This window comes from Anabrus simplex, chromosome 1 (assembly GCF_040414725.1).
Source record: "Anabrus simplex isolate iqAnaSimp1 chromosome 1, ASM4041472v1, whole genome shotgun sequence".
Classification (NCBI taxonomy): domain Eukaryota; kingdom Metazoa; phylum Arthropoda; class Insecta; order Orthoptera; family Tettigoniidae; genus Anabrus; species Anabrus simplex.
Window position 1 is genome coordinate 1,023,442,226 of NC_090265.1, and position 19,503 is coordinate 1,023,461,728.

At 39.3% G+C, this 19,503-nt stretch overlaps 1 protein-coding gene across 1 annotated transcript in view; it reads left to right on the forward strand.

Moving 5' to 3' along the window:
• The window catches only part of LOC136857912 (luciferin sulfotransferase), a 278,523-nt gene that overhangs the window by 117,931 nt on the left and 141,089 nt on the right, over window positions 1–19,503 (forward strand). The window contains exon 3 of the mRNA XM_067136977.2: window positions 6,269–6,368. Within this exon, the coding sequence (XP_066993078.2) occupies window positions 6,269–6,368 (100 nt within the window). The remainder of the gene's footprint in view (window positions 1–6,268; window positions 6,369–19,503) is intronic.

A 19,503-nucleotide genomic window follows, 5' to 3' on the forward strand; every position in this document is an offset into this window, starting at 1 on the left:
ATTTGTTGGTGTTTCGCAGCGGACTGTTCAATGTATCTACAAGCAGTGGTGTACTACACGTGGCCACGAAACACGACGTCAGAATTGTGGTCCTGACTGAGAGGGACCGGCTTGTGAATCAAAATTGCTTCATAACCCGGCAGAAATTGCTGCAGTCAGTGAATGAAGGTCCAGCCCAATCTGTTAGCAAGAAAACATTGCGGCGGGAACTGGATGTATTGAACATTTTGAGTCAATCACCTCGCAAGAGGCCATTGCTCACACGTACGCGTAAAGCTGCGTGTCTACAATGGGCTAGAAATTATCGAACAAAGTAGCGGACTGGCGGAACGTAATGTAGTCTGAAGAATCAAGTTTTTGCCTATAATCTAATGACGCAATTCGTCGAGTGCATTGAAATTCAAATGAAGCATTTCATCCTGGATGTGTTCAAGGTCAGGCTCAAACCGGAGGAGGGTCTGTGATATCTTAGGGTGACCACTAACATGAACCAGGATATTTGTCTTTCAGTCAACATCTGCATGATGAGTATGCTATTGATAGTCCGAATTTTCAAGATGCCAACAGCAGAGTTGATCGGGCTGAACATATATGTGAGAGGTTTCATGAACACTCCCCCACCCTATTACATCTCGATTGACCTGCAAAATCACCTGACTTGACCTCGTTGAAAATCTGTCGGACATGTTGGACCAGCGGGTAAAACGCCAACTTGAGCGTCCCCAAATTTGGTGGAATTGCGCGATTAAATCCTCAGCGAGTGGCTTAACCTGGATGCGACGTACCTTCCCAACCTTGCGGACTCACTTCCTAACCGAATCTAGGCAATTATCAAATCCAGAGGAGTCACATGGTATAAAATGATTTTAGTAATGATATCTCCAGAGGTGGCTAATTGTTGTCCGATGAACTTATGGAGATAAAGTTCGAATTCAAGAGGATGCATTGCTGCAATTACTCATTTACGAGGAGAGGAATTAGAGGTTTGAGCAATTGGAGATGTCCGATAAACTTCCAACCTATTTGAAATTCGAAAATTAAATAAGCAATTGACAGGAAATTTGCCACCTGGGTGACAGCCTTGATTGATTGATGGATGGATGGATGGATGGATGGATGGATGGATGGATGGATGGATGGATGGATGGATGGATGGATGGATGGATGGATGGATGGATGGATAGATAGATAGATAGATAGATAGATAGATAGATAGATAGATAGATAGATAGATAGATAGATAGATAGATAGATAGATAGATAGATAGATAGATAGATAGATAGATAGATAGATAGATAGATAGATAGATAGATAGATAGATAGATAGATAGATAGATAGATAGATAGATAGATAGATAGATAGATAGATAGATAGATGGATAAATAGATAGATAGATTTAAAATACTATCAATGTTTTGCCTGTTGTGTAAACGGGAAACCACAGAGCTTACAGTTATGCAGCCCGTACAGCAGAGCCATTTCAAAATCTTTCTTAAGAAAACACAAATATCCGGATCTATAAAAGGATATCATTATAAAATCCTGAAGAAGGAAATATATTATTATCGTTATTTTAGTTGTTTAATGTCACAGTAACACAAGCTGACTAACAATCGTGTTAGTAAGTCTACTGATATTGATCTCCTAAATTGTAATCAGTCCTTAAGGCCAACAGATTGCGTCGAGTTTCGATGCTGTAACCTTGAGTAAAGACGACCAGTGGGCTTCAGTGGATGAGTGGGTGTTCAATTTTTATGCTCCTATTGTACAATTCTTCTTAATAGTACACTAAGTACAAGTGCGGCTCTTTGGCTGAATTGTCAGTGTATTGGCCTTTGGCTCAGAGATTGATTCCCGGTTGGACCGGGACTTTTAGCCATATGCAGTTAATTCCTGTGACTCAGGGACTGCGTATTTGTGTTCATCTTAATACTCATGTCTTCTTATACACGCAACACACTGCCAACCATAACACAGACACGCAGTAGTAAATTCATCTCTTTCATATTGGGTTGGCAGCATGAAGGGACCCGGCCGTAAAACGGGCCAAAGCATTTCCAGTGCCAAATTGGTGGTACCAATATAATTAATTTAATAATTGAAATCTGTGATTTCTATTTAGTTGTTGGTCACATTCATCACCACTTTCGAAATCTTTACCTCATAGCTGCATATGATCAATATGGTTCCTGATGCTCTGCTGCTATTTTTCAACCATCTTTAGTTTCTGATTGATTTAGGACACCTTTATGATACTTTAAAGGTTCATTGATTGTTCTATACTTCTGAGTGAATGTTATGTTGTCCTTACACAAATCAGGTTGAGTTAAATCATAAAGAACTTTGGATAACATTCCTTGTTTTCTACTGTAATATATCACCACTGTTATTCTTCCTAGATCGGTATTCAGGCTAACCTCAAATGCTAACCTTCGTTACATTTTACTACCCATGGGCAAAGTTTCGTTTTTGAGTTAACTTTGGAGGTTTTCATAGCATCCAGTATCAAGGAGAACTTTTATCCTCATGAAAATAGGCCGAAGACAGCACGGCAGAAATCTAGCGATAAGAAGAGAATACTTAAGCGTTGATAAGTTTCGACGTTACGACGTTGAGCAGAAAACCGAGCTCGATAGCTGCAGTCGCTTAAGTGCGGCCAGTATCCAGTATTCGGGAGATAGTGGGTTCGAACCGCACTGTCGGCAGCCCTGAAAATGGTTTTCCGTGGTTTCCCATTTCCACACCAGGCAAATGCTGGGGCTGTACCTTAATTAAGGCCACGGCCGCTTCCTTCCAACTCCTAGCCCTTCCCTGTCCCATCGTCGCCGTACGACCTATCTGTGTCGGTGCGACGTAAAGCAAAAAAAAAAAAAAAAAAAAAGAAAAGAAAAGAAATTCAAGGTTGTGGAGGTGCTAACATTTTAACACCCAAGTTAATTTCAGCCTTATGCATGTCCCATGCCGGATTTTTCTGGATATTTCGACAGTGATAGGAATAGGTTAAAAAAAACTTGTATTTAAAGAGCTACTGAACAGTCATGGATTGACGACATTAACAATAGTTCACTTTTGACTCTTTTACCAGAACTTGACAATGGCGTGGTGAATGTCCACAGCTTGTTTCACTGCAACTTATCTTCACTCTACTCGTAGAAGTCACGTTCATCATCATTCCCTAAAATTTCTAAAATATAATCTTTTTTCATGCTCTCTTTACACTTTTGTGCAGCTTTCTCAGAGGACAGCTGTGAAATAAAAGCACGAGGCATATAATTATCGTCAAAGTATAGTAAGGTGGTTTATAATAATTTTATTGATTTCTACGTCCCACTAACTAATTTTACGATTTTTAGAGACGCCGAGGTGCCGGAATTTAGTCCCGCAAAATGTCTTTTCCGTATCAGTAAATCCACCGACATGAGGCTAACGTGTTTGAGCACCTTCAAATTCTGAGCCAGGATCGAACTTACCAAGTTGGGGTCAGAAGGCCCGCGCTCCAACCGTCTGAGTCACTCAGCCCGACAAGGTTGTTAATGAATCATCTGTCGTCTGAGGGGAGCATGCGATTAACAAAAAAAAAACTCGGAATTGGAGAAGAGCGCATTGCTTGAAATCTGAGCTAACTCATGTTTGGAATAGCGGGAGACATGCTGACAACCAAGTTAACTGAGGCATGGGATGGAAAAGGTTAATACAGACCAGAGGAAGACAGTTTCATGTGGTGTGACGTGGCGGAACGATGAGCAAGCCTGTCAGTTCTTGTGAAGTCAGGCGAGAGCTGAGTAATGTAATATTGCCTAGATAAACGGCGCTGTGAGTACGGAACTGGACAGGTCAGTCAGATGTAGCCCTCTCGATTACAATAACGTGTGCGCTCCTGATATTAGTCTCTTTGAAGAATATGTGCAAATTCCACAATATTTTCGTTACCAGTTTTTAATAATAATAATAACAATAATAATAATGTTATTGGCTTTACGTCCACTAACTACTTTTACGGTTTTCGGAGACGTCGAGGTACCGGAATTTAATCCCGCAGGAGTTCTATAACGTGCCAGTAAATCTACCGACACGAGGCTGACGTACTTGAGCACCTTCAAACACCACCGGACTGAGCCAGAATCGAACCTGCCAAGTTGGTGTCAGAAGGCCAGCGCCTCAACCGTCGGAACCATTCAGCCCGGCTTACTAGTTTGAGTTCAGGTTTCAAGATGTACAAACGCTTTAAATACGTTTCAGTTCTTTGCAACCCCATATTGAGTGGATGTCAACAATGATCGTAATAAGTACCATATAAAAAGGTTAAAGTTACGATGTGACGATATTTTGAAAGACAAATATAAACAACAGGAGGACTTAGCTGATTTTTACAAGAATGTCTCACAAACCAGTTTTACGAGGTTGTATGCACTTGCTGCACGGATGTTGTGTACGTTCGGTTCGACATATGTGTGCGAACAATCCAAATCGAGAAGTACCTTATCAGATCACAACCTAACGTGCAATCTTCGATTGCAAATTGCCAAGACGTCACGTCCTAACGTTAATAACTAGTGAAATAAATGACATGGAGTATGGATTTCAGTGCCGAGAATGTCCGAGGATATGTTAAGCCCGTAGGTGTAGGTCTTCTGATTTGACTCCCTTAGGTGACCTGCATGTCGTGATGAGGATGAAATGATGATGAAGACGACACATACACCCAGCCCCCGTGTCAGCGGAAATAATTAGTGATGTTTAAAATTCCTGACTCTGCCGGGTATCGAACCAGGGACCCCTGTGACTAAAGGCCAGCACGCTAACCATTTAGCCATGGAGCTGGACATAACTAGTGAAAGAAAAGATCGAAACAGAAAATGTAGGAAAATGGCCACGAAATTTTTCTGTATAGTTCTCTTCTAAATTGCAGAGAAAATTATATTATGATCTGTTCGTTTTACGTTATAACATGGTAGTCCTTCACATCAACTAGAATTGTTATATATTTGCTCACAATATAGAGCCGAAATGAATTGTTTATTATCTGTTATCAATAGTGTATTTCAAACATTCTGCATTAACACTACGATATCCAAGATGTCAGTTCTGTTTTCTGCTTCTCCTACGTCGCTCCATTCCCCATTTTCTCTTCCACTCAGGCTGCGAGAAAGCAGTGCACAACGCGGTGACGTCACACGGCTGAACCCTTCTTTATCGGGAGCCTATATAGCGGAGTGAGGTGACGTCACACGGCTGAATCTCTTTATCGGGAGCCTATATGGCGGAGTGAGGTGACGTCACACGGCTGAACCCTTCTTTATCGGAAGCCTATATAGCGGAGTCAGGTGACGTCGCATGGCTGAACCCTTCTTTATCGGGAGCCTATATAGAGGCGTGAAGTGACGTCACACCGGCGCTGCTATTCTGGACTTATGCTAAGTAAATACCTGGCAATCTGGCAGACTAACGCCTTCTTACCGACGACTCTAATTCTTCAGACAGTTCTATTTTATTCACGTAAAACTGTCGAGTTATTGACTTCAACCTCTTAACTTTAAAACATTAGATATACTGGACTTTTTCCGAAATATTCATTATATTGTTAAAAAAAGATTAAAATCCGAGAATATTGGGACATCCTAATAGTAAATAATTTTGTTAAACTGGTTATTCAGTAACCACAAGATGACATAAAACTTCACTGTTTGAGTTCTCAAGAAAAATTCCTATCAGAGTGCACAGGGGAGTAAGAACAGAAGGAAATCAATACTTATGTGAGGAATGTAACGTAGTTTGCGTAGTTCTACTCGCTTCGATACTTAAAGTATTGCCTTATTTTAACTTCGAAGTGATTTGTGAAGAATTGCGGCAGAAAATATGTCTTTTATATCATTTATACGTTTCATTTTAGTATGGTTTTTCTCCAGTGTAATGTGTCTTGTTTTTTAATGAAAAGTTTTCATTGTAAAATATTATTTTCACTAAAAATTTTAGTGCAGCCACTGAAAAATGTTAATGGCAATTTTTCACAAAATATTCAGTCGAAAGCATTTTTTAGAATTTATTTGTATCATTAACAGCAACTAATATATTCGGGCATTTAATGTAGATTACTTTTAAAATGCTCAGTTAATATTTCTGTAGTTATTTTGAAAATTATAATTCTCAATAACCGGTTTCCATAATAAATATTAAATTTGACCGTTAAAATAGTGGAATTTCTAACCAATTTGTTTATAGATGTTAAGGGGTTCAACAAACTAATCATATATCATTTTTATTTTCAGGTACGACATGGACGCAGGAGCTGGTGTGGATGCTCGCGAGTGGTCTGGACTACAAGGGGGGCAAGGAGGTGGCGCTGAACCAGAGGGTGCCCTTCTTTGAGTGAGTGCATGCTTCATCAGTATTGAGTAACAGACATATTGCATGTTCAATGAGACGTACAGGTTCGCTGCAGAAGCTATTCGTGGTTGATGTCTATGTAACTGAATCACCACGATATCAGCGACCATCATGATATTTAGGTATGAAATTCCAGGTTGTCCAACGAATCGGCCATTAGTTTGCTATGACGAAGGACCAAACTTTAAACTTAGACATCAACTTTAATGTCTTTCTTTACTTCTCCATCCTTGACGTTTCATGATCCATCCATTCTTAATGATAACAATTACGAGGAAACGAATCTACTCTACTGCTATCATTCAAGGTAAATTTGAATTATATATTTCGAGCACTTATACGCGTTTGGGAAAGGCTGTCCTATAATCTATCAGCTTCATTGTCCGTATTGATGAATTAAGAATGCAAGTATGAAGAATGAGATTTCCACCTAATCAATACTTTATTACAAAATGTTTAAAGTTATCTACATTGAAACAGTACCGGTTTCGACCTGTAAAAAGGTCTTCATCAGCTGTTGGTGAACCTGCTTAATAGCGGTAGTACGTAAAACATTACTAAAACTAATTTAACAAGAATGCCTTATTATAATATAATATTACTTAAGATATATACATATGGTACAATATGGGGCTTAGACTCATTCCATTCCATTTGAATGGAACTCCAATGAGTCTAAGCCCCATATTGTACCATATGTATATATCTTAAGTAATATTATATTAGAACAAGGCATTCTTGTTAAATTAGTTTTAGTAATGTTTTACGTACTACCGCTATTAAGCAGGTTCACCAACAGCTGATGATGACCTTTTTACAGATCGAAACCGGTACTGTTTCAATGTAGATAACTTTAAACATTTTGTAATAAAGTATTGATTAGGTGGAAATCTCATTCTTCATACTTGCATTCAAAGGCTGTCCTCACTAACTGAACTCCATAAAAAGAACATTTTTCACCTTGTATCCGTTACCAGTATTGCGGTTAGAAAGGGAAGATTTGAAGAAAAAAATATTAGAGGAAGTTCCTCATATCGCTGACCGTGCCATCGAGTTTAAGGTCCATTTTCCCATACTGTATCTATACAAGAGCGGTTTTCGTCCATTAATATTATTGCAGTAGGACCGCGATAATCCAGCAGACCCCATAGTCCGGCACGCATCAGAGATCGATTTTCCTCCGTAATTTCCCCGTACAACTCACATCTCATGGACTGACGTTCACAAACCTTACACACCTTTGTGAAATTCGCAGAGAGGAGCCAACAAAGCGACGTTGCTGAAGTTATGATTATCCTCATTAAACAAAATAATTTTATCGAAAAAGAGCTCAGTCCAAGAAATCAGTCCGGCATGTTCCACGCCCTGTACATCATCAGACACCTATGCTAGGTCTATAAAGAGTGAGTCAGATTAAACTGTACCACATTCTTGGTATTTAACATTTTTTATTTGATTTCATATTAGACCTACAAATGATTTATATCATTGAACTGTGTTAAAACTTTGAGGCTAGTCCAGGACAGTATTTGATTTTTAATTAAATTTTATTTTTTCGGTTCAGTACTGCATCCTTTTAATTTAAGTACTATATTATCTTCTGTTGTGTTAAATAAATTACAATTATTTGCTTTTGTACGTTACAACTGTATTTATTTGTATCCCGTTGTTTAAAGCAGATGTTCAAAAATGACATTAATTTTCTGGCATATTTGAAAATCCAGCATTTGTAGATCCCCGAGCACGCCGGATTATCACGGTCCTACTGTATTATTATTATTATTATTATTATTATTATTATTATTATTATTATTATTATTATTATTATTATTATTCGCTGGGGCCATCAAGGACCACGTTAAGTCTTGTTGCATTTGACGATGAACTTGGCTTTCTTTAGAGCCCAAATTTCCCTTATTCTTTGTGAGTAGGCCTGCTTACGCTCCTCTGTCCAAGGAGCACCGTGTCTTCTCTTCGGTTGCTCGTCTCGGTTTAGCCCGTTCGTCAATATTTTCTTGCGGAAGCGATCTCTGTTAAGGGCGTCTTCAGCTGAGTTATGTAGCATTTTCAGGTCTTCTTTGGTATTTCTAAACCAGGGAATTGTGGTTTTCGGGTTTAAATAAAAAAGTGAAAGATCTCTTTAGTTAACTTTCTTCCGTCCATTCTTTTCCGGTGATCCTAAAAGCGTGCCCGTATTTTTCTGATTGTGTTGGTAATTTTCTCTATTTTGCTATAGACTTCCTCGTTGGATCTCTTTTGATGGATTCCATTTATGTATTTTGATCCCAAAATTCCTCTCACAATTTTGCGCTCTTTTTTTTTCTCCAGTTCTTCAAGGAGTCCTTTGTTGGCATTTAGAGACAGGGTTTCGGCTGCATATTATTATTATTATTATTATTATTTTGAACACTCAGCCAGAAGACTAGTTTTATCCTCAGGAGCTCTACTTAAAGCTGACGGAATTTGGCCTAGGTTCGTTGAGGAGGAGTACAAGAGAAATTAAGAGTGTGGTAGTTCCTGTTGCTTTCCTCACCGAGCTAGAGATTACTATTACATATCAGTCTGCCAAGCGCAGTGAAATGCAAGCACCAGCTAACCGTATGAGATACATTTTCACACCATTCATAACACGGACTGGCTACATAAGGAACAACTTTACTGGCATCGCTCACACCTCAGTCACTTTAATACTGTCAGAGCCAGGGATGGGACTGAAACAGATCAATGAAAGTAACACATTTGTTCTAGTCTATACCATAAGACACTGTGCACTTTAAACACTGTATCTTGCCAGGAAAGTAATAATATTTATTATAATAATAGAAACATTAATAACAATAATAGTAACAAATATAAGAATGGTTGGGCATCGGAAGGTAGTATGATTAGTTACTGTATTAAGTGTCGGAGACATTTTTTTCAGAATAATTTGAGCGGCTGTTGTAGTACTTGTCCGGTTCATATAAAGACTGAATTTGAGATTTGAAATTTCTTTAAATTCCATTTCTTATTACATTTCTTGTTAGTTGTTATTATTATATCACGGGATGTAATTTTATTCTGTTCGATTCGAAATATATTCTTATTATTGTTAAACATTTCTAGGGGATATTCTATTCATTTTGAACTTCAACAGAATAAATATGAGTTTAGTACATTATAGAAACGGTTTCCTAACCCTTCAGTATTGTCGTAAAACCCAAGCAAGGATATGAGGTAAGGGAACGGTCCTCATTCTTATTATACGTAACAATGCAGATCTGGTGAATTTGTGCAACCTCTGGACGCCATAATATCTACTATCACTGACAATTAAAATGAGGCAAATTAAAATGTTCGGCTTTGTATGAAAAATAACGAAATACAACTGATACAATTCTTGATGAATGCTGTTCCCCTTATAAATCAGTGTAATCAGTATGTTCAGCATGTAAATTGTGCCTATTTATCTGTAAATGATTTGTAGAAAGGCATAGCCTACTTCCAGACACAGAAACAGAGAGATCGTTCACAATATTCTGTATTGAGTTGGGACGTAAGCTGATATATTAATTCTTATTAACAAGAATGAATATGCCCCATAATTTGTTTAGTGCTGATTAGAGAACTTGGAGAAAGTGCTGTAGGGAACGATGCCCTTTAACTGTTGCTAGGCCTACACTGAAGAACATCATTCGGACTATAATTATTGTGTATGTCCAACCCCTTTTCCATTTCTGTACGGGGTCGGATACAAAGTAAGATGAATCTTCTTATTGAGTTTAGGAGCGTCTGGTTAATACCGGCCGTAGAATTGGGCTTAATCCACAGGTACCTGGGAAAGGCTTTGAGGAATGAAAGAAGAAAAACAAGAAGGTTATTACTTCAAGTAATAATGTTATTTAGCTTTACGTCCCACTAACTACTTTTACGGTAACTGGAAACGCCTACGTACCGGAATTTTGTCCCACTTGATACTTTTACGTGCCGGAAAACTTACCAACACGAGGCTGACGTATTTCAGCACCTTAAAATACCACCGGACTGAGCCAGATTCGAACTTGAGGTCAAAAGGCCAGCGCTTCAAATGTCTGAGTCACTTATCCCGGCTCAGATATTCCTAACAAGGAATTCATCTTAATGGGCTTGGTAGTGAAGATAGGTGAAAATTCTGGAAACTAAACTAAGACGATAAAAATTACAGCCTGATTGTTAGTGATTTACATTGACGAACTTCACTGGTCATTTTTTCTGCCGTAGGAGCTCAGACGGTAGAAGTGTTGGCCTTCAAAGACCAAGGGGATGGGTTCGTTCCCGGCTGGGTCAGTCCGGTGGTATTTGAACGTGTTCACATTCGACAGTCGTGAGTCGGAAAATTTACCGTCACGTAAGAGAACACCTACAGTACAAAATGCCGGCTCGTCAGCGTCTTCGAAAACCATAAATGTAGCTGGTGAGACATAACCAATTTAAAAAATGATTTTATCAAAAAATGTTCACGATGATTTGTGCGTTTGAAAATTGAATGGTTTCTTGAGCAATGTGAGCAGATGCATTACACCTTTCGTTCCACAATATAATCAACAGTTTAAGAGGCAAGTCAAGTTGCCGTACATTCTCCGTGGGCTGCAAAGACACAATAGCCCCGACTTTCTCACAAGATATTACACTGCCTTGCACAATTACATTTTCTCTTCCCAGAACAATTCAGTTGCACGATAACGATACAGCGGTGCTGCTCACATGGGGTTTGAATGTGGCACAGCTTTTAATGATAGGTCGAAGTGCAATAGTACAATATTTACATCTTACTAACTCTGCTAACAACAGAAACATTCCTGTCAACATAATAGAATAATGTTTTTGGTAGAACGTTTGATACAATTAAGTCCCTGTTATTCGGACTAATGAAGGGAAATGCATAAACAAAATATCGAGAACAACGGATAACTACGGAAATACGAAGCAAAGTAGGTAAACCTAATCTACGTAACCTATAACACGTAATCTACCGAACACCAAACGGAACTAATAACTGCAAAATTTAAATAAATAAAACTAATCTTAATTACTACCAACAAACACTAAACACCAATATATATAGCACTAAATACAGATAATTAACCAAATTTCCATAGGTATTAACTCGTAACAGTCACTCAGTACATGATCGAGTTTATTTCCTCTTATTTCACAATAGCTCTTACAATAGTACTTTTCTTTTAGTTATTCTGGCAGAAAAGTAGATCACATTAAGTTATCTCGTGTATTTATTTGCAGATGTTAACCGTGAGGAAGGATGTCAAACACACGAGGAATTCTGTTACGTCGAAGTAAATGGCAGCACGAGAATGATAGACATGATCGCCATTTAACAGATAAAGGATACATATTAGACCACACAGTAAGATTTGAAACACTCTGCGAGGAACCAGACGAAGTAGACAGAGACAAGAATCCACCTACGTGCGTACGGTGCCGTATTATAAGAATAAATACGAGCTGGACGGCAGAAGAGACTAGAAGTGAAGTGTCTCATGGTCGGTAGGAGAGGGGGACAGTCCCTACGAAGACGACAGAATTGTTGAAGACCTTCACATTTTAGCGAATGACTACATAAATAAGTAATAGTAACAAAAGTGGGTGAATATGAAATGAATCATAAACATAGGTATTTATAAACTTAAGAATAAGACTTACAGCACGGAACTTTTTGAATCTTTGTGTTCAGTCTCGAATGATGTCTGCTATCGGCTTCATCAGAGAAATAGTCACGCAAATGTATTACTAAAGACAACTGAAGAACCGTATGAAAGTAAGCTATAAATATGACTATAGGTACGCTAATGCGAAAGTGATTATTCGAAAAGGATAGTTCTGTGGCGATAGAAAGCTGTTGAAATGAAATGGCGTAAGGCTTTTAGTGCCGGGAGCGTCCGAGGACAAGGTCGGCTCGCCAGATGCAGGTCTTTTGATTTGACACCCGTAGGCGACCTGGGCATCGTGATGAGAATGAAATGAATGATGAAGGCGACACATACACCCAGCCCCCGCGTCAGCGAAATTAACCAATTATGGTTAAATTCCCGACCCCGCCAGGAATCGAACCCGGGACTCGTTGTGACCAAAGGCCAGCACGCTAACTATTTAGCCATGGAGCCCGACTGTTTATAGATTAATGCTCCTGATATTATTATACCGGATTCGTCGTTGGAGCCATTATTAAATATATATAAAATAAAGAGTTTCGTTTGTGCATCGCTCAGAATTAAAAATGAATGGTATATCTGTACAGATCGTGTCTACAGTAACAAAGAAATGAACTTATTAATTTTCCGTCGTGTCTGTCTGTCCCTCTGTATGTATGTATGTATGTATGTATGTATGTATGTACGTGCATCACGAGAAAATGGCTGAAGAGAATTTAATGAAAATCAGTATGTAAAGTCGAAGAATAAGGCACTACAGTGTAGGCTATAAATAATTTTATTCTCGCTGAGTGAAATGTTAGTTTAGGGGAAGGCCTAAAATTCAATTCTCCAAAATATATGTTATTAGTGGTCCTATCGATAAGTACTACAAAACTAAAGTTATATAGAATTAAATTCCCGATAATTTATGTCTTACACATTTTGACCGTACCGGCTATGACAACAGAGATATTCACGAATTTCAATGTTTCCTTGCCAAGTCCATATAAGTGCCGAGCCACGAGAAAATAGGCGCACAGAATTGAATGAAAATCGGTACGTAAAGTCGGGGAATACAGCACTACAGTGTAGGATATAAATAACTTTATTCACGCTGTATGAAATGGTAGTTTAGGGGAAAGCGTCTAAAATTTATTATTCACAACTTGTACGGTACACGATTTCATGTAGAATTCTGTATACAATGTAGAATTCCGTAGCAAAGCACGGGTATATCAGCTAGTAGCCACTGTAATTCAGTAGTCAATATGCCTTGCTATTAGGTCTATCATGTACAGCAACAGAAGTTCATTCTTAATAACTGTAATGGAAATGAGGTTATCAGTAATTGCAAAGGGTTATCTGTTGATAGCCTAACGTCGAAAGTGTGCGGATGGTCTACTAACACTACAGTAAATCAACAACATATATGGCGCAATCGGTTAAGTCTAGTCTTTGGCGTTCTCTTGACATGATCGCGGGGTCTGATCTCGGATGTGATTGGCTTCATACAGCGTGTTTACAGTAAATGCGACAGCTCCGTGTCGCCGATTTCCAGCATGTTAAATAATTATTCCGGGTCAGAAGTACGATAGCTCAGCTTCTGTTAAGACCACTAAAATTTAGAACGGATGTTAAATAAAAAAACATGAACACTACTTTATTGTTAATCCGGGAACAGAGCTTTGAAAAGCTCTTATTAGAAAGTAAAACATTTTATCTGGTTAGAGTATATCAAAACTCAACCTTCATTTTGTGAAGAAATCTAGATTACTAGCAGCAATAACAGCTCCGTCTGCATTGTGTCAGAATTAGTAATTAGATTTGAAAACTGTTGGTAACAATAGCTGACAGTCCAATAATAGCTCCCCTATGATCAATCTTTGTCACGTTTCATCTCTCTCCTCAGCTTCTACATCAATATTAATACGAGTCCCTGTAGTTAGTACACTTATGCTGTAGTTAGTACACTTATGTGCGGAACATCATAGGTCTGTATTACATGTGCGAATTTCATAACCTGTCAGTAGTACCATAATGTGTGGAATACCGCGAGTCTACGATACTTTCGATTTTTTTTTTTTTTTTTTGCTACTTGCTTTACGTCGCACCGACACAGATAGGTCTTATGGCGACGATGGGACAGGAAAGGGCTAGGAATGGGAAGGAAGCGGCCATGGCCTTAATTATGGTACAGCCCCAGCATTTGCCTGGTGTGAAAATGGGAAACCAGGGAAAACCATTTTCAGGGCTGCCGACAGTGGGGTTCGAACCTACTATCTCCCGAATACTGGATACTGGCCGCACTTAAGCGACTGCAGCTATCGAGCTCGGTATACTTTTGATTAGTACCGCACCATGACAAATACCATGGTTCTACTTTCCAAGCGATAAGTACCATTATGAGAGGCCGATAACCTATATTTTGGACCTCTTTAGCTTGCATCACCGATTCAGTATTGAGCTATAGAAGCAGTCCCTTGGTCAGTATTACTATTGTTTTCCGTCAGTTTCTGAGACTGAGGCATTGCGGGTCGGCTCCACTGATTGTTTTAAATTCAGATCCATCCGTTCATTTTTAATCCTCACGTTTCGAATTCTGGCCAGTGGAGGATTTTGGATTTTATTTTTTCATTGCATTTCGTCTCATTTCGTACTATCAGGGGCCGATGCCCTAGATGTTAGGCCCCTTAAATCAACAAGCATCATCATCATCATCATCATCATCATCATCATCATCTTTAATAACCACTCGCATTGTTGAAACTGCACCGCTAGTAGTTTCGATGAAGATTTTCACCACCCAGCTGTACCGTGCCCGAAATTGTCCTTTAACACCCAAAACAGTAGTTACAAGGTAGCTTCAAAAAGTAAACTAACAAGAGCACGCACAGAGAAACATTATTTCACAGGCACGCATAAGGATACCCAGTAGTAGGGCACTGTACACATTACACCATTCTTGTCCAAGTGCACGAAGCCATTGATGCCGCCATGGAAGAAACCTGCGTCCAGTTCCTGGAGCTACATAATAACGGCATACTGAACGCCTGTATCGTAGTTAAATAGCTCACCAACCATGTGCTTCTTCAATGGTCCGAAGAGATGGAAATCACTCCGACATACATTGTCATCTATGATGGACCTGCTTGGCCGGTCAGATTGTTGCTTACTTTGTACATCCGTTCTGCCATTATTAAACTCAGTGCAAGACAGAGCTATGGTTTCTGGCAAGGTACGTAGAATAGGAGGTAGGTACCACGGGGGAGAAGCGCAGTAGCAAAGCGAAGCTGTGGCGCCACGCGGGAGCCTCACGCTGGAGCATGCATCCTCTTTACCCAGAACAAGGCAGAGGTAGTTCGAATAAGAACTGCTGTGCACGCAGAAGCTAGGAGCTAACAATACACGATAGTAGCGTATCTGTGATGTGAAAGAAAGCTCGTGTTTTTCTTTTATGAGATAAACCATAAAAAGCTCTAAAAGTGTACACTACCGAGCTCGATAGCTGCAGTCGCGTAAGTGCGGCCAGTATCTAGTATTCGGGAGATAGTAGGTTCGAACCCCACTGTCGGCAGCCCTGAAAATGGTTTTCCGTGGTTTCCCATTTTCACACCAGGCAAATGATGGGGCTGTACCTTAATTAAGGCCACGGCCGCTTCCTTCCCACTCCCAGCCCTTCCCTATCCCATCGTCGCCATAAAACCTATCTGTGTCGGTGCGACGTAAAGCAACTAGCAAAGAAAAAGTGTACACTTTTCACTTTGGTTTATTGCGCCATTGCAGGCTGCGTAAATCATTGTGGGCACGCAAAGAAACGAAACATATAGGCCTAAATTCATTTCCTAAAGCCAGTGCCCTAAATAACCGGTGGAGCCATGCTTGTCAAAGACGTGGTTCACTTTCAACAAAATAATAATGCAAGGTAGTGTTCCGAGCATTTTGGAGATGAGGATTGTCAACGAGTTTATTTTGAAGCCAGAGTTACTTCAGGTAACCCCCAGAAGAAGGCTGAAATCAAACGATGCCCCACATTTGAAGTTTTCATATGCTAAAGGTAAGGATTATTATTATAACATTCCAAGAAGTCGGATATTAATAAAGAGGGCTACAAAAAAGAAGTGGACAGTCTCGTGCAAAAGTTTGACAATTCTGAAAAACAAGAAAAAAGTGAAAAATTACAATGCTGCAGATGTATCCGATTCGCAACCCGCTACTTCAACATCCGAACAGACTTTTTTCCGAAAAATATTAAACAGTTTGAACAACAGAATAATGCACAGGCAGAAGAAAATAAGGATCTCCTTCACAAATTAGGAGCAGCAAATACTGAAGTTCAAAACTTGAAAATTATTTGTCAGGTATTCGGAAACATGTTTTTTACTTGTCAGCAAAATGCGTTAATTAAAGGAAAATGTACTAACTGGTCATCAGATGATGTTACTCTAAAGGGCATTTCAAAGAAATCCTTTGAATTTGTTCGCACTATACTTTATATCTTCTTCTAAGCGAGCATGCAATAAAGCGGAGTTGCTCTGTTAAGCTCTGGAGTTGCGCATAAGCATTTTGAAATGGCAGAGTTGTATTTTAAATATTTTTTCAAAGGATTTGGTTTTAGTTTTTGATGAAATGAAAGTTAATTAGTTGGTCCCTTGTCACTTGAGGAGAACATTTACCGTTTGTGTTGTGGACAGTGAATATACATTGCTAACATAAATGCTGTTTGTGTTGTTGACAGTAGGCCTATGTATAGTTTCCCAATATTTTGTTTGTAACAATGGGCATACTTCTTGCGGACATCAAGAATGTTAGAGTTTGTAATAATTGGAGCCTTTTGTTATTTTTGTTATAGGTGTTACAAACATGAACATTTGGAACGGCCTTTCAACTGCGATCGCAGTCTTAGCGTTGTTACAGCCTTTTATACAAACTTTATAAATATATCAGAAATACCACCTGATTCATAATAATGTTATTGGCTTTACATCCCACTAACTACTTTCTAAAGGTTTTCGGAGACGCGGAGGTGCCAGAATTTAGTCCAGCAGGAGTTCTTTCGCGTGCCAGTAAATATACCGACACATGGCTAACGTATTTGAGCACTTTCAAATATCGCCGGACTGAGCCAGGATCGATCCTGCCATGTTGGGGTCAGAAGGCCAGCGCCTCAAACGTCTGAGCCACTCAGCCCGGCTGTTGTGAAGTTTCAAAGTAGTAGTGCAATTATGAATAAGGCTGTTTCTATTCTTTAATTTTCATGAAGGTAGGATATTGGGCCAGAATGTATTTATGAAATACGTCTCTTTTTCCGTTGCATTTAAACGGGCCCGCCTGCCAAAATAAAAATTCGGGCCCCATCAAATAAAATGTTAACTCTATGAATAACTAATATAAATTTAATTATAGCAGATAAATGTAATGCAATATATTGTCAAGTTATATAAACAAAGGGATTATTCGTTATTGTAAGATTATTAAAATATAATGTTGAATAGCTTTTATTTGATATTCATTACTTCTGCTGATAACTTCACGAAGGGTGAGTATATGGTCGATTGTTCCAAAACCTCGGCGGAAACCTGCTTGTTCAATTGGTTGGGCAAAATCAAGCGTTGAACTGATTCTATTTGTCAGTACCTTGGTGAAAACCTTGTAAATGACAGAAAGCAAGCTAATAGGACGATAGTTTCTGATGTCATGTATGTTCCCTTTTTTGTGCAGGAGAATTATCATTGCTCTGTTCCAAGATGGAGGGATGAATGCATTGTGTAGACAAGACGTGAATATTTTTGCCAAGTGGCTTAAAGTTTCATCACCAGCAGTTTGAGAACGCTAACTGAAAGGTTATCGCTACCTGCGACTGATTCTTTTTTCATACTGTTTATAGCATGTCTGATCTCAGATGGGAGAACTTCCGGGACTTGGGAAATGTTGGATAAGTCAGGCAAGGACAGGTTATCATCAGCCTTCTCGTACAACTTGCTATAAAAGTTCCTGATGAACTCAAGAAGTTCTTCCCTATCAGTAATTCGTCCGTTGTCCCCATCTAATGCAATTAATTGCTTCTTCCCGATCTGTAGCTTCCTTTTAGCAGATTTCAAACTTGTTTTTCCAGATAAGCAAGTTCTCAGAGTATCTTCGTTGAATTTCTTTAAGTCGGCTTTAATTCTCTTTCTTATGGTTTTGCACAGCTCGGGGTACTGTATTTTGTCACAGTCAGACTGAATTTTCATTTCTCTCCTCCTCTTTAGCAGGTTCCTGGTATCGTCACTGAGTTTCTTATCACGAGTGTTATTCTTTTTCAACCCTCCAATTACTTCAGCCGTATCCATTAGCATTTTTGCCAGATTTTCACCAGTTGTGTCATGTAGGCTTTGTTGAAGGGCTTGATGGAATTTCTCTTTATTTTCTTCTAGATGTTTAAGATTTATTTGTTTCTTTTTCTCCCGCACTAGTTTAAGTCGATGTTCCCTAATGTTTAACTCGGCTCTAGCCCTTACTAGTCGGTGGTCACTACCAGTATTGAATCTGTTGAGGACTGATACATCTTTAATAATTTGAGGGATGTTACAGAGAACAAAATCGATCTCATTGGTGAATTCAAAATTGGGACTTATCCATGTCCATTTACGCCCTGGGTGTTTCTTAAATAATGTGTTCATTATACGCATGTTGGTGTACTCGGCAAACTGGACCAATCTCTCCCCTCTCTCATTTCTCTCGTCTATCCCATAGTTTCCAATAACAGTTTCACCAGTCTTACAGGTTCCAACCTTCGCATTGAAGTCACCCATTACTATTTGAAAGTGACAGTCACTCCCCTTCTCACAGGTTTCATGTAGACTCTCATAAAAGAATTCTAACTCCTCGTCTGAGTGGCTTGATGTGGGCGCATACGCTTGCACAATGTGCATTTCGTATCTCTTAGAGAGTTTTAGAACTAATCGCGCAATTCTACTTGAAGTACCTTCTAACACAGAGACCTTGTTTACGAGATGTCGGTTGATTAGGAATCCTACTCCATTAAGCCCTCCTTCTGGTTCACCACAGTAATAGAATAAATTACCAGAATTCAAAAGGTAACACTCTTCTCCTTTACGGCGTACTTCAGATAGACCGATTACGCTCCAGTTGATCTTTCCAAGTTCATCTTCGAGCTCTTCTAATCTGTCATTGCTTAATAGAGAACGACAGTTGTACGTGCAGAGCTGGTAGGTTTGGATTTTTCCTGTGGTTGTTTCTCTTTCACGGGACATCAAAGTAGCACCCACCCGGAGATCCGATTGTGGGGCTATTTTACCTCCGGAATGTAGGAATTTCACCTTAATGTCACTCATTGTCCTTTGACTTAAAGGATGTGAAGCATAATCACCACGTCTGCTTCATTGACGGATTGGTGATCCTCCCGCACTGATCGGCTCGCCGACCCAGCTTCCCGCTGGGATTGGTTA